We start from the raw sequence: 11,942 nt of genomic DNA on the forward strand, positions 1-11,942 counted from the left end.
AACTGGGTTCAGGCAATTCTCCTGCCTCAGCCTCCTGAGTAGCTGGGATTACAGGCACGCGCCACCATGCCCAGCTGAATTTTTGTATTTTTAGTAGAGACGGGGTTTCACCATGTTGACCAGGATGGTCTCGATCTCTTGACCTCGTGATCCACCCGCCTCGGCCTCCCAAAGTGCTGGGATTACAGGCTTGAGCCACCGCGCCCAGCCACATTTTCGTGTTTCTTAAGAACCAGACTGGGTTTTATTGCTTACCCCATGTTGGTTTTTTGCTGGTTCATTTTCTATTTTGCTAATTTCTGTTCTCAGTCTTATTCTGCCTTCTTTCTACTTTCTTTGTGTTTGTGCTGTCATTATTTTTCTAGCTTCTTGAATTAGATCCATAAGTCATCTATCTACAAGTTTTGGATAAGCGTGTTTAAGGCTACAGCTTCCTAAGTGTGTTTAATTGTGTTTACAGCTTGGGATTTGTAGCATATTCCGTATTGTTCTTTAAATATTTTGTCATCTGCATTGCTGTTTCCCATATAACACATAGTTTTAAAACTCATTCTTAAAAATGATTTCTTATTGGCTTCCAATTCCATTACCTTTGGTCTGATTAAGTGATCTGTATATTATTGAGTACTTAAAATTCATTAAGACTTTCTTCTTGACTGAGAACATGATTTATTTTGTTGCTGTTTTATAGATGTTTGGAAACAAAGCATACTCTCTCCCTGTTGAGTGTAGGGGACCCTGTATTTTTTCCTGTTTGGGTGAGGATGTGTCTTTGACCTGGATGTCAGAAAGTGGCAGGAAGACCTTGATGGACATATCAAAGGGGAGATTTGGTAACAGTAGGGTCTCAAATGGGTTATTCCTTTCACTCAGGTTCACGATCCTCACAATCCTGAGGGTGACAGATTGAGGAAATCTGATTATTGCCACTGTGAGGCCCTCATGACCTGGTTGTGGTGAAGAAGAAGGGGATTTCATTTGGCTGCTCTGTCTTGAGAAAGTAATCCCAGTGAAGGTTACAAGAATTGCAAAACCAAGGTGTGCGACCCCGGCTGTGGGACCCTGACCCACGGAGGCAGGCGCTCAATAGACTCGAGGCAGGACGCGTGGTGACCGGTACCGACTTTATTGGGATCTCCGGGCGACTCAAGCGGGAAGGGAGGAATCGCACGCGCTTTCTTTGTTCGGTCGACTTTATAGGGACAGAGGGCCTGGGGCGGTAGGAGAGCTGACCTGGCGGGTAGTAATTGTCTAGGTTGGTTGCTGGGCAGGAAGCCTGCCGGGCGGGAGCTTGTGGGACGGGAGGTTACGGGAGAGCTGGTGGGGCGGATGGTGATTGGTTCAGTGGGCCACTGGGCGGGAAGGTCGCTGGTCTTGGGCTGGGCCAGGATAGACTGAGATAAGGGACCCTCCCTGTGGGGGAGGAAGGGCCTTCCTTATCGGGAATTAGGCCCTTTCCACATGGCTGGGGAACGGGGCCAAAAGTCCTCTACCAGACATTCCCAACTCCTTAAAGAGGAAAAAGGGGCGGCGGCTGTCCTTCTGGCTACTTCCTGCTGACTTTGGGGCGGCGAAGGGGTGAGGGTAGGAGTTTAGGCTGTCTGGAGAGGGGTATAACGGTATTCTGGCCGATGGAGATTAGGCATCGGTTGGAGCATCATTTGATGGATGGTGACTCTAGTAAGCTCCTGGAATCGCTTTTGAAGAAACTGGAAGAGACAGGGTAAGAAAAACAGAATTAGGCAGAGGCCGAGAACGGGTCCAAGGAGAGGAAGGAGGTAAGGGAGAAGTCCATTAAGTCCGCTCCACAGAGGGTTATCCTGGAGGGCCTTCTGTCGTTTGGCCAAGTCCTCCTGGAGAGTTTTAATTTTGTCCCTGACAATGCCCGACCGGTTGGCGTAGAAGCAGCATTGCTCGTCCAGGGCGAGGCACAGGCCTCCTTTTTCGGCTGTGAGCAGGTCCAGACCTCGGCGGTTCTGTAAGACGACCTCTGCAAGGGAATCAAGCTGGTCCTGGACAACTTGAACGGTAGATGAGAGTAGATTAACATCATTAATTAATTGACGAGAGAGCTGTTGATAGGTTTGTAGGGAATAGCCTAGCCCAGCAGTTCCCGTAGAGACTGCAGCCGTGATGCCAAGGGTGGCCAACAAAGGGATAAACTGGACTGCCCTTTTATTTCTTCCTATTACTGAGTCGAAACTGGGAAGAGGAACAGGATCATCTCCCGAGACGATACTAGCATCGGGGAAAAGGGATGCCACCATGCATATACCTGTCCAGTTTTGGGGTAGGTAAGAGAAGGCCATGTTATTCCCGCAAACAAAACTCTGTCCTGGGAGGGCAAACAAAGCAGTGTTAGAATTTCTAAAACTAGAGCAATTACAAGACTCTAAAACAGAACCTACATCAAGATCATAGGAGTTATTTATAGGAGTTTTTCGGTAGCATGTGACATTGACACAGGCACTCCCTATGGGTTGAACTGGGAAAGGGAGCCGAAGGGTCCCATTGCGGCTGTGGTTGGCAGGGGCGGGCAGAGCCAAGGGCATAGGGGTTTCCAGAGGTAAGCATATCCAGCAACTGTTAGCTAAAGAAGAGTTGCCATGTAGGAGGAAGCTGTGGACCGCTTTAAGAAGACTTTGGGTTGATCTGTCCAAATCTAGGCGGCGAGATTTGGGCAAGGATAAAGGATGGTAAGATAAGGTGGGAAATAATGTTTTAATAGTCTCCTTAAGATGATGGGACTTCATTTGGTCATGTGGGCCCCCTCCATCACTGACGCCAATGGTAGGTTTGGTTTGCCAACAGACAGCCTGTCTAGAGGGCGTTGGACAACCAGCACTGGCATGTTTATAGGAGATGCCTAGTGGCGTGCTGGAGGCCCAATCTCCCCCAAACGACCCTGCTCGTCCACGGATGACCCAAGCAGTGAAGTATGTGGTATTGCCCCTGAGACAAGTGGCATATTGGTTGTAACAGCTGCTGTGTATAGACCGATACACAGTGGAAGAGCAGTTGCAGGATGGTAAAGGGGACCCCAGCGGAATTAGGGTTAGGGTTGGTTTTTTTAGACACTTGTACTCTGGTATTTGGTTATTGCCATAAACAAGGTATGCCGTCATGGTGCCACAATCGATTGTAGACTGGTAGGTGCCGGGTACAGAAGACACGAAGCCCCCTTTGCAGTTGCATGGCTCTCCGTATACAGCCTGTAATACCTGATTTGGGTTATAGCCTGAACCAAATCCACCCTGGTTAGGTTTTGGTAAGTTTAAGAGATAAAGGGCCAGTAGAAGTGGCCCTCCAGCTGGGAGGGGGGCCATGGAGAGCCTTTTTAACCCGAGAAAGGTGAATCCAGGACGGGACCTCAGCTATTTTTATGGCAGAAGGAGTGGTGAGGATGACCGTGTACGGGCCTTCCCACCTTGGAGTGAGAGGTTTTGGGGTGAGATTTTTAATGAGAACCGAGTCTCCGGGGGAAACTACTGGGGGGTTTTCAGAAGATTGTGTGGGATGAGGAAGAGAGACGTTGGCGTGTTCACGAAGAAGGCTTCAGAGAAGGGTGAAATAAGGGAGGTATCCTTCTAAGGGAGCAGCGTCAGGAGGTGGTGGAGTTGAGAGCAGAAAGGGGCGACCGTACAGCAGCTCAAACGGACTAAGCTGTGAGGGGCCCCGAGGGCTGGCTCTTAGTCTGGCGAGGGCGATTGGAAGCAGAGTGACCCAGGATTGGCGGAGTTCAAGCATTAGTTTAGTTAAATGTTCTTTGATGAGGCCATTGGCCCTCTCTACCATACCCGAGGACTGCGGGTGATAGGCCGCGTGTAGTTTCCACTGGATTCCTAGGGAAGCGCAAACATTGTCAGTAACTTTGGAAATAAAGGCTGGACCATTGTCAGATTGTATGGTGGCTGGCAACCCGAAGCGCGGAATGATGTCTTGGATAAGATGAGTGGCCACCATTCCTGCAGACTCTGATGCTGTAGGGTAAGCCTCAATCCAGCCTGAAAAGGTATCAACAATGGTTAACAGATACCGGTACTGTTTATGCTTTGGCATGTGGGTGAAATCGATTTGCCAGTCTTGGCCGGGGAGGAACCCCCGTAATTGGTGGAGTTGTTTGCGGGGATGACAGGACCCCTGGGGGTTAACTTTGGCACAGGTGAGACATTCTGTATGGACCTTATGGATGGTTTGAGAAAGGCCGTCTGGATGTAGAAGTGGACTAAGGAAGTGGAGCAGGGCCTTAGGCCCAATGTGAAGAGAGTTATGAATATCCCGGATTATCTGGGTTTGTTGCTGTTTTGGGAGAATGAGAAGGTTGTGCTTAAAGGCCCATTCATCTTTGAACGTTACTCCTGGGGTGCTCTGGAGAGTTTGTTTTTCCCAGTCTGAGTAATACGGTTTGTATGACCTGGACAGGAAATAGAGGCAGGCAGGGGGCGGGTGATTTTTTGCCGTGTCCTTTGCCACCCTATCTGCCAAGGCGTTGCCCATAGCCACTGTGGAGCCAGTGGTTTGATGTCCCCTACAGTGGATGATGGCAACCTTGCTAGGGAGTTGGACAGCCTGAATAAGGTTGGCAATAAGTTTCCCATTTAGAACAGGGGTGCCCTTAGTAATGAGGAAACCCCGTTCCTTCCATATCATACAATGGGAGTGGGCTATGAGAAAGGCATACTTAGAGTCCGTGTAGATGTTAACTTCCTTGTCTCTAGACCATATTAGGGCTCGAGTAAGTGCCACTAGTTTGGCCTGTTGTGAGGTGGTTTCTAAGGGCAGGGAGTGGGTCTCAATAATGTCGGTTTGTGTAACCACAGCATAGGCGGCTGTTCGAGGACCGGAGGGGTGTGGGATGGAACTGCCATCGACAAATAAGGTGAGGGCCAACGGCAGAGGTTGAGACTGTAGATCAGAGCGGGGAGTTTGTGCCTCGGCTAGTACTTCCGGACAATGGTGTTTTGACACAGGACTTGTTGGGCAAGGAAAAAGGGTGGCAGGGTTTAGGGCGGGGCAGTGTGAAAGTGTGATGTTGGGGTTCTCAATAAAGAGCAGATGTATTAATTGAACTCTGGACGGTCCCAGGTGAGGTAGAGCTTGGTGGGTAAGAAGTTCAGTAAGCCTATGGGTGGAGAACACCCGAAGTGGAAGCTGCAAATTAATTTTAAGGGCCTCAGTGGTGAGGGTAGCCGCTGCGGCTAAGGCACGGAGACAAGGCTGCCACCCCCTCTCCGTGGGGTCTAGTTGTTTGGACAGGTAGGCTAGAGGTAGAAGAGTGTCTCCTACTGGTTGTGCTAGGACCCCTATTGGGGTATGAGATCTCTCATCTGTGTACAGATGAAAGGGCAGGTTGGGGTTAGGCAAGGCCAGGCTGGTGGATGTGCATAGAACCTTAAGGAGTACCCGGAAGGCCTGGTTGACCGTGCCCTGGGAAGAGAGCGGTCCCGTAGGGGTGTCTGTTGCGGCCTGATATAGGGGCTTGGCTAAGACGGCATAATTAGGGACCCAGTGGCGGAAGAACCCAACCAGTCCCAAGAAGGAAAGTATTTCCTGAGCTGACTGCGGGGCCTGGAGGGCCTTAAGAGCCTGTAACCGGTCGACCGTGATGGATTTTTTCCCAGGCGTGAGCTGTAAGCCTAGGTAGGTGACTGAAGATGAGGCCACCTGGGCCTTGTTAGGGGACACTCGGTACCCCTTGTCATGTAGGAAATTAAGAAGGATGGTGGTGGCCCGTATACATTCAGGGCGACTAGGGGAGCAGACCAGTAAATCATCTACATATTGGAGGACAGAAGAGGGCGTGAGGTTACAGTTGAGTAGGTCCAAGGCCAGCGCTTGCCCAAACAGGTGAGGGCTGTCCCTGAATCCCTGGGGGAGAACTGTCCACGTGAGCTGCTGGGAAACACCCGTGAGGGGATCATCCCAAGTGAAGGCAAAGATAAAGTATGAGCTTGGGTCGAGGGGAATGGTAAAAAAAGCATCCTTAAGATCCAAAACCGAGAAGCACGTGGTGTTTGGAGGGACATGAGAGAGTAGCGTATAGGGGTTTGGAACGACTGGGTGTATAGGTATGACTGCCTCATTAATGAGACACAGGTCCTGAACTAACCTATATTGTCCTGAGGGTTTGCGGACAGGAAGGATGGGGGTGTTGCATGGGGAATTGGTGGGGATTAAAAGGCCTCGGCTTTTGAGCCGTTCAATTATAGGATGGAGCCCGAGGCGGTGGGCTTTGGAGATGGGGAATTGGGGATGAGATAGAAACCTGGGAGCGGATTTCTTGAGGAAAATTTTAACAGGCCGATGGTGGGCGGCCACAGTGGGGCTGTTGATATTCCAGACTTGGGGATTTACTTCAGGGAGTAGCGTGGCCAAATCCGCTGTGGGTGTGTGCTCTGGGACATGTGCCAAAAGAAGGAGGTTACACTGGGCAGTGGGGGAGAGGGTAATATTGGCATTTAGCTTGGAGAGAATGTCCCGTCCTAGTAAGGGCACTGGGCAGGTTGGAATTACCAGGAAGGAGTGAGTAAACGGGACAGAGGCATAAGAGCATGTGAGTGGCGGAGTTTGGCTAGGGACTTGGGGGGTTCCGTCAACTCCCACAACCGAGACCTGGGAAGGGATAATAGGGCCCGAAAAAGAAGGGAGGACAGAAAAGGTAGCCCCCGTATCCAGCAAGAAGGAGACACTTTTACCCGCTACCTGTAGAGTGACCCTAGGCTCAGCGAGGGTAACTGGGGTCAAAGAGACAGGGCCCCACTAATTGTCCAACGGGCCCATTAAATGGGGAAGTGGAGACTCCCCAGAGGTGGACTCCTGACTTACAGGCGTCTCCCATCCGGGGACGGGCGTCGACTGCTTCCGCCCAGTGTGCTGGTTTTGAGGAACCGGTACCCTGGGGAAGTTAGGACAGTCCGATTTCCAGTGTCCCTCGAGATGGCAAATAGGGCAAGGCTTCGTTGGGGCCCGTGGCTGGGGGCAGGCCATAGACCAGTGACCCTCCTTCCCGCACTTAAAGCAGGCCCCCGGGGGGGGGCGCGGGATTCAGATTTGAGCCTTTGGGGCCCCGCAGGCTGCAGGGCCGCCGCTAGGGCCTGGGTTTGAAGTGTCACTTTCTGCTTTAGGCGGGCCTGGCGTGCAGCTTCCGCCGTATCCTCTCGGGCATTGAAGACTTTAAAGGCCATTTTTACCAGGTTTTGGATGGGAGTCTCGGGGCCCTCCTCCGCCTTCTTTAGTTTTCTTCGGATATCAGGGGCAGATTGGGAAATGAAATGAGAGGCTAGGACAGTGGCCCCATTCTGGGATGTAGGGTCTAGCCGAGTATATCGGACTAGAGCTTCTTGTAGGCGGCCTAGGAAAAGAGCGGGATTTTCATCTGGGAGTTGGATGACCTCTCTTAATTTATCATAATTGACTACCTTGTTTGATACGGCATCCATTCCTCGAAGGAGATACCGTATCATGCGGTCCCGCCTGGGTATATCAGAGCCCCGACCTGCCTGATAATTCCACTGCGGGTCCTCATTGGGGACAACCTCAGGGCCTAAAGGAATTTGATTGTCTATGGCATGATCTTTGTCTGCCTGGTGCCGGGCGGCAGCCAGAATACGCTCTTGTTCTTCGGCCGTTAGGGTGGAGGTGCAGATGACCCTAATGTTATGCCAGGTGAGGTCATAAGTTTGAGTGAGGTACTTAAACTCTTTTATGTATGTAGACGGATCGGCGGAAAAGGACTCTAAGCGCTTTTCTATTTGTGCTAGATCTTGGAGGGAGAAAGGGACGTGTACCCTAACTAAACCTTCCGCCCCGGCCACCTCTCGAAGCGGAGCCAGGAGGGTGGGCTGATGTGAGCGGGTATGGGCTGCTACCGGGGAGGTAAGACAGGGTGCGGTCTCCAAAGGAGGAGGCGCGGAGGGAGTGGGGGAGGGGCGAGGCGAGGCCTCTGAGGCAGGCAGTGTGGAGGGAGTGGGGGAAGGGCGAGGCGAGGCCTCTGAGGCAGGAAGTGCGGAGGGAGCGGGGGAAGGGCTAACGGCTGGCGGTAACTGGTTGCTAGGGTTGGCGGGAGGAGACAGATGTTCAGGCAGATCCTCCTGCATTGAGTAAGGTGGGGGAGAAGTAATAGAGATAGCGGAGGTGGTTTTGCGAGGGACCTGGGCTAAAAGAACCTGATGCGTAGAGCAAGTGGAACAAAGGTCCGGGTGGGTACAGAGATCCCAAAAAGCCTGTACATAAGGCACCTCGCGATCTTTGCCTGTACGGCGGCAGAAATTGTCAAGGTCACAAAGGATATTGGAATCGAAAGGGCCAGTCGGGGGGCCAATGTGACTGGTTATCAAGCTGATACTGGGGCCATGCCGCTTGAGACAAGAAAATGAGTTTCTTTCGCCTCAGGGTTTGCAAGTATCCCAATTTGGAGAAGTTTCGCAATAAACACCCAAGAGGGGTGTTAAGGGGTATTTTGGACTCCGCGTTCCCCATGGCGTGCGCAGCAGTGGTTCCCTGCCAACGGCTGGGTAGATGCAGGAAGAGGCGTCCCCCTTGCACTGCAGATGCCCAGAGAATTAACGGAGGGAAGAGTCAGAGAGGGCGTCCCCTGTCTGGCAGTTCCCGGAGGGGCTTCTGGAGCCGGAACGGAGGACCTTCCTCGGGTCGGCCGACGCTAGGCGAGGGGTCCGGAGAATTGGGAGGGACTACTGTGCACACCACGTGGAAGGAAAGGCAAGAGAAAAAAATGAACTTACCTTAGTCGGAGCGTAGAGGTGTCGGATCCAAAAAAGGGTCGCCGGAGGAGGGGGCTGCGGCCGGGCCGGCAGCCCGCGCTCCCGGGTTTCGGCACCACTTGTGCGACCCCGGCTGTGGGACCCCGACCCACGGAGGCAGGCCCTCAATAGACTCGAGGCAGGATGCGTGGTGACCGGTACCGACTTTATTGGGATCTCCGGGCGACTCAAGCGGGAAGGGAGGAATCGCACGCGCTTTCTTTGTTCGGTCGACTTTATAGGGACAGAGGGCCTGGGGCGGTAGGAGAGCTGACCTGGCGGGTAGTAATTGTCTAGGTTGGTTGCTGGGCAGGAAGCCTGCCGGGCGGGAGCTTGTGGGACGGGAGGTTACGGGAGAGCTGGTGGGGCGGATGGTGATTGGTTCAGTGGGCCGCTGGGCGGGAAGGTCGCTGGTCTTGGGCCGGGCCAGGATAGAGTGAGATAAGGGACCCTCCCTGTGAGGGAGGAAGGGCTTTCCTTATCGGGAATTAGGCCCTTTCCACATGGCTGGGGAACGGGGCCAAAAGTCCTCTACCAGACACAAGGAGGCAGATCCTTCTTTCCCTAAACAAATACAAATTATTTTGTAAAAAGACCACTCATCAGGTTACAGATACTGTAAATGTCAGTGATGTAAAATGAGGCTAAGAAACCTCTCATCATTATAAGGGCAATTGACGCATCATTGAATTTGTAGGGTGGAAAGTCAAATGAGGCTCTAGATGTATTTAAAACTCATGGAATTTTAACTTTTTTTTTCTTAGAAATAGGGTCTGTTGCCCAGGCTGGAATGTAGTGGCGCTAACGAGGCTCTCTGCAGCCTCTACCTCCTGGGCTCCAGCGGTCTTCCCACCTCAGCCTTCAGGGTAGCTGGGACTATAGTTCGCACCGCCACATCCAGTTCATTTTTTAACTTTTGTAGAGATGGTGTTGCCCAGGATGGTCTTGAACTCCTGGGCTTAAGCAATCCTCCCACCTCGGTCTCTCGAAGCGCTGGGATTACAGGCGTGAGCACCCACACCTGGATGGAATTTTAACTTTTACCATTATATGTACCTGATATTTTTTAACCATTTGAGATGTAGAGGACATAAAAAATTATTGGGTTCATTTGCGAGTTTAGATCTACTGTATCCAATCTGGTAGCCGCTAGCCACTTGTGACTCCTTACATTTAAATTAAAAGATAATTAAAATGAAAACTTCAGTTCCTCAGGCACATTAACCACATTCTGAGCTCTCCCAGCCACAGGTGGCTGGTGACTGTGGGACTGGGTAGCACAAATAGGGAGAGTTCACTGCTGTAGGCAGCTCTCTGGGGCAGAACTGGGTTAGAAACAAGGCCGGGCGTAGTGGCTCACGCATGTAATCCCAGCACTTTGGGAGGTCGAGGTAGGTGGATCACTTGAGACCAGTAGTTCAAGACCAGTCTGGCCAACTAAGAGGCTGAGACAGGAGAACCTGGGAGGCGGAGGTTGCAGTGAGCTGAGATGGCACCATTGCACTCCAGCCTGGGTGACAGGAGTAAAACTCTGTCTCAAAAACAAAACAAAACAAAACAAAAAAAAAAGAAAAGAAATGGTAGCACCAAGAAGAAAGGAACCTGCACTCCAGGCGGAGGGTGAGCAGGGGCAGGCAGAGTGGGGCACCTGGTGGCTTCCTCCAAGTTGGCATACCTCAGGCTGGAGGGAGGGGGCCTGTCACTTCAGATGTGCATGCGGAAGTGCTAACTTCGGTACCACTCTTCTCTCCTGCAGCGAGCTGAGGAAGAGGTACAACGTCACAGCCATCCCCAAACTTGTGATTGTGAAACAAAATGGGGAGGTCATCACCAACCAAGGGCGGAAGCAGATCCGGGAGCGCGGGCTGACCTGCTTGCAGAACTGGCTGGAGGCGGCCGACGTCTTCCAGAATTTCTCCGCTTGAAGTGGGAGGGACCTCAGAGGGCCAGGACAGGTCCTGTTTCTCTACTGCAGATGCTGGGCAAAGAGGAGCATGTTGGGTTCCTTCCTCTGCTGGTGTGATTCCATTGTATTTCAGAGCAGAAGCACTAAACTGTGGTAGACGGCAGCCATTGCTCAGGAAATAATGCACTCCCTATTTTGTTCATGCAGCTTGTTTGTATTATCGTATTTTTGCTACTCTTTGCATATCTTTATCCATCTGTGCTTAAGAAAGAATTCTCGGGCCGGGCGCGGTGGCTCAAGCCTGTAATCCCAGCACTTTGGGAGGCCGAGGCGGGTGGATCACGAGGTCAAGAGATCGAGACCATCCTGGTCAACATGGTGAAACCCCGTCTCTACTAAAACCACGAAAAATCAGCTGGGCATGGTGGCGCATGCCTGTAATCCCAGCTACTCAGGAGGCTGAGGCAGGAGAATTGCCTGAACCCGGGAGGCGGAGGTTGCGGTGAGCCGAGATCGCGCCATTGCACTCCAGCCTGGGTAACAAGAGCGAAACTCCGTCTCAAAAAAAAAAAAAAAAAAAAAAAAAAAAAAAAAAAAAAAAGAAAGAATCCTCATATATTCATACTGAGCTGTTGGAAATCTATGCAATTCTTCAGGTCACATAATATATTTATTGATAACATTTTCTGGTGATCTGTTTATTTTAATGATATACTTTCATAACTATCTTAATAAAATTTGCAAGTGGTGTGCTTTAATAAACAGGCCTATTTCCTTCTTTCTCATTCCAGTCCAAGTGCCAGTAGGAAGAAAAGGAGCCTCTTGACAAATAGCATGCTTAAATACGTTTTATTTGTCACAGGTGGTAGTTTTTAATTATGTGTCATCTTGGAATATCCTTTTTCTCTTTGTTTTCTTTACACTTATTTGTAATAGCATTGCAATATCCTAGAAAGCAATGAAATTTTCAAGGGCGTGCTTTCATCTTCAAGATCAAACCTCAGTGTTATCTGAAAGTTAATAATCCATTGACGTAAACAGAAAGCCCATTCACAATCTTTGTTAATGGTAGGAAAGCCATCAGTAGTTCAGATTACTGTCCCAGCCTCCCTTGTGGCCTCTTGCTGGTAGTTCTTCCCTGTTTCTTTCCAGCCTCATTCTGATCTGATCAGCTGGAACTGTGGAAATCTCTAGCCAAGCCCTCACCTACAGATCTGGTTGGCTTGCTGGGTTCCTCAGCTGGGAATCTGGAGCAAAGCTGACGCCAATAGGGCCAG

The 11,942-nt window shown here is 51.1% G+C and overlaps 1 protein-coding gene across 2 annotated transcripts in view; it reads left to right on the forward strand.

Annotated features, from left to right (window-relative positions):
- The window catches only part of NXNL2 (nucleoredoxin like 2), an 18,813-nt gene extending 7,875 nt beyond the window's left edge, over positions 1-10,938 (forward strand). The window contains exon 4 of one of the 2 annotated variants that reach the window (XM_032260410.1): positions 10,516-10,609. In XM_032260410.1, the coding sequence (XP_032116301.1) occupies positions 10,516-10,523 (8 nt within the window). In that variant the 3' untranslated portion in view covers positions 10,524-10,609. Of the gene's footprint in view, positions 1-10,515 lie in introns of both variants that reach the window. The other variant, XM_032260411.1, reaches the window with a different exon arrangement.
- Positions 10,939-11,942: the final 1,004 nt, after the last annotated feature.

This window comes from Sapajus apella, unplaced genomic scaffold (genome assembly GCF_009761245.1).
Source record: "Sapajus apella isolate SASKATOON/1434 unplaced genomic scaffold, GSC_monkey_1.0 scaffold118, whole genome shotgun sequence".
Taxonomy (NCBI): Eukaryota; Metazoa; Chordata; class Mammalia; order Primates; family Cebidae; genus Sapajus; species Sapajus apella.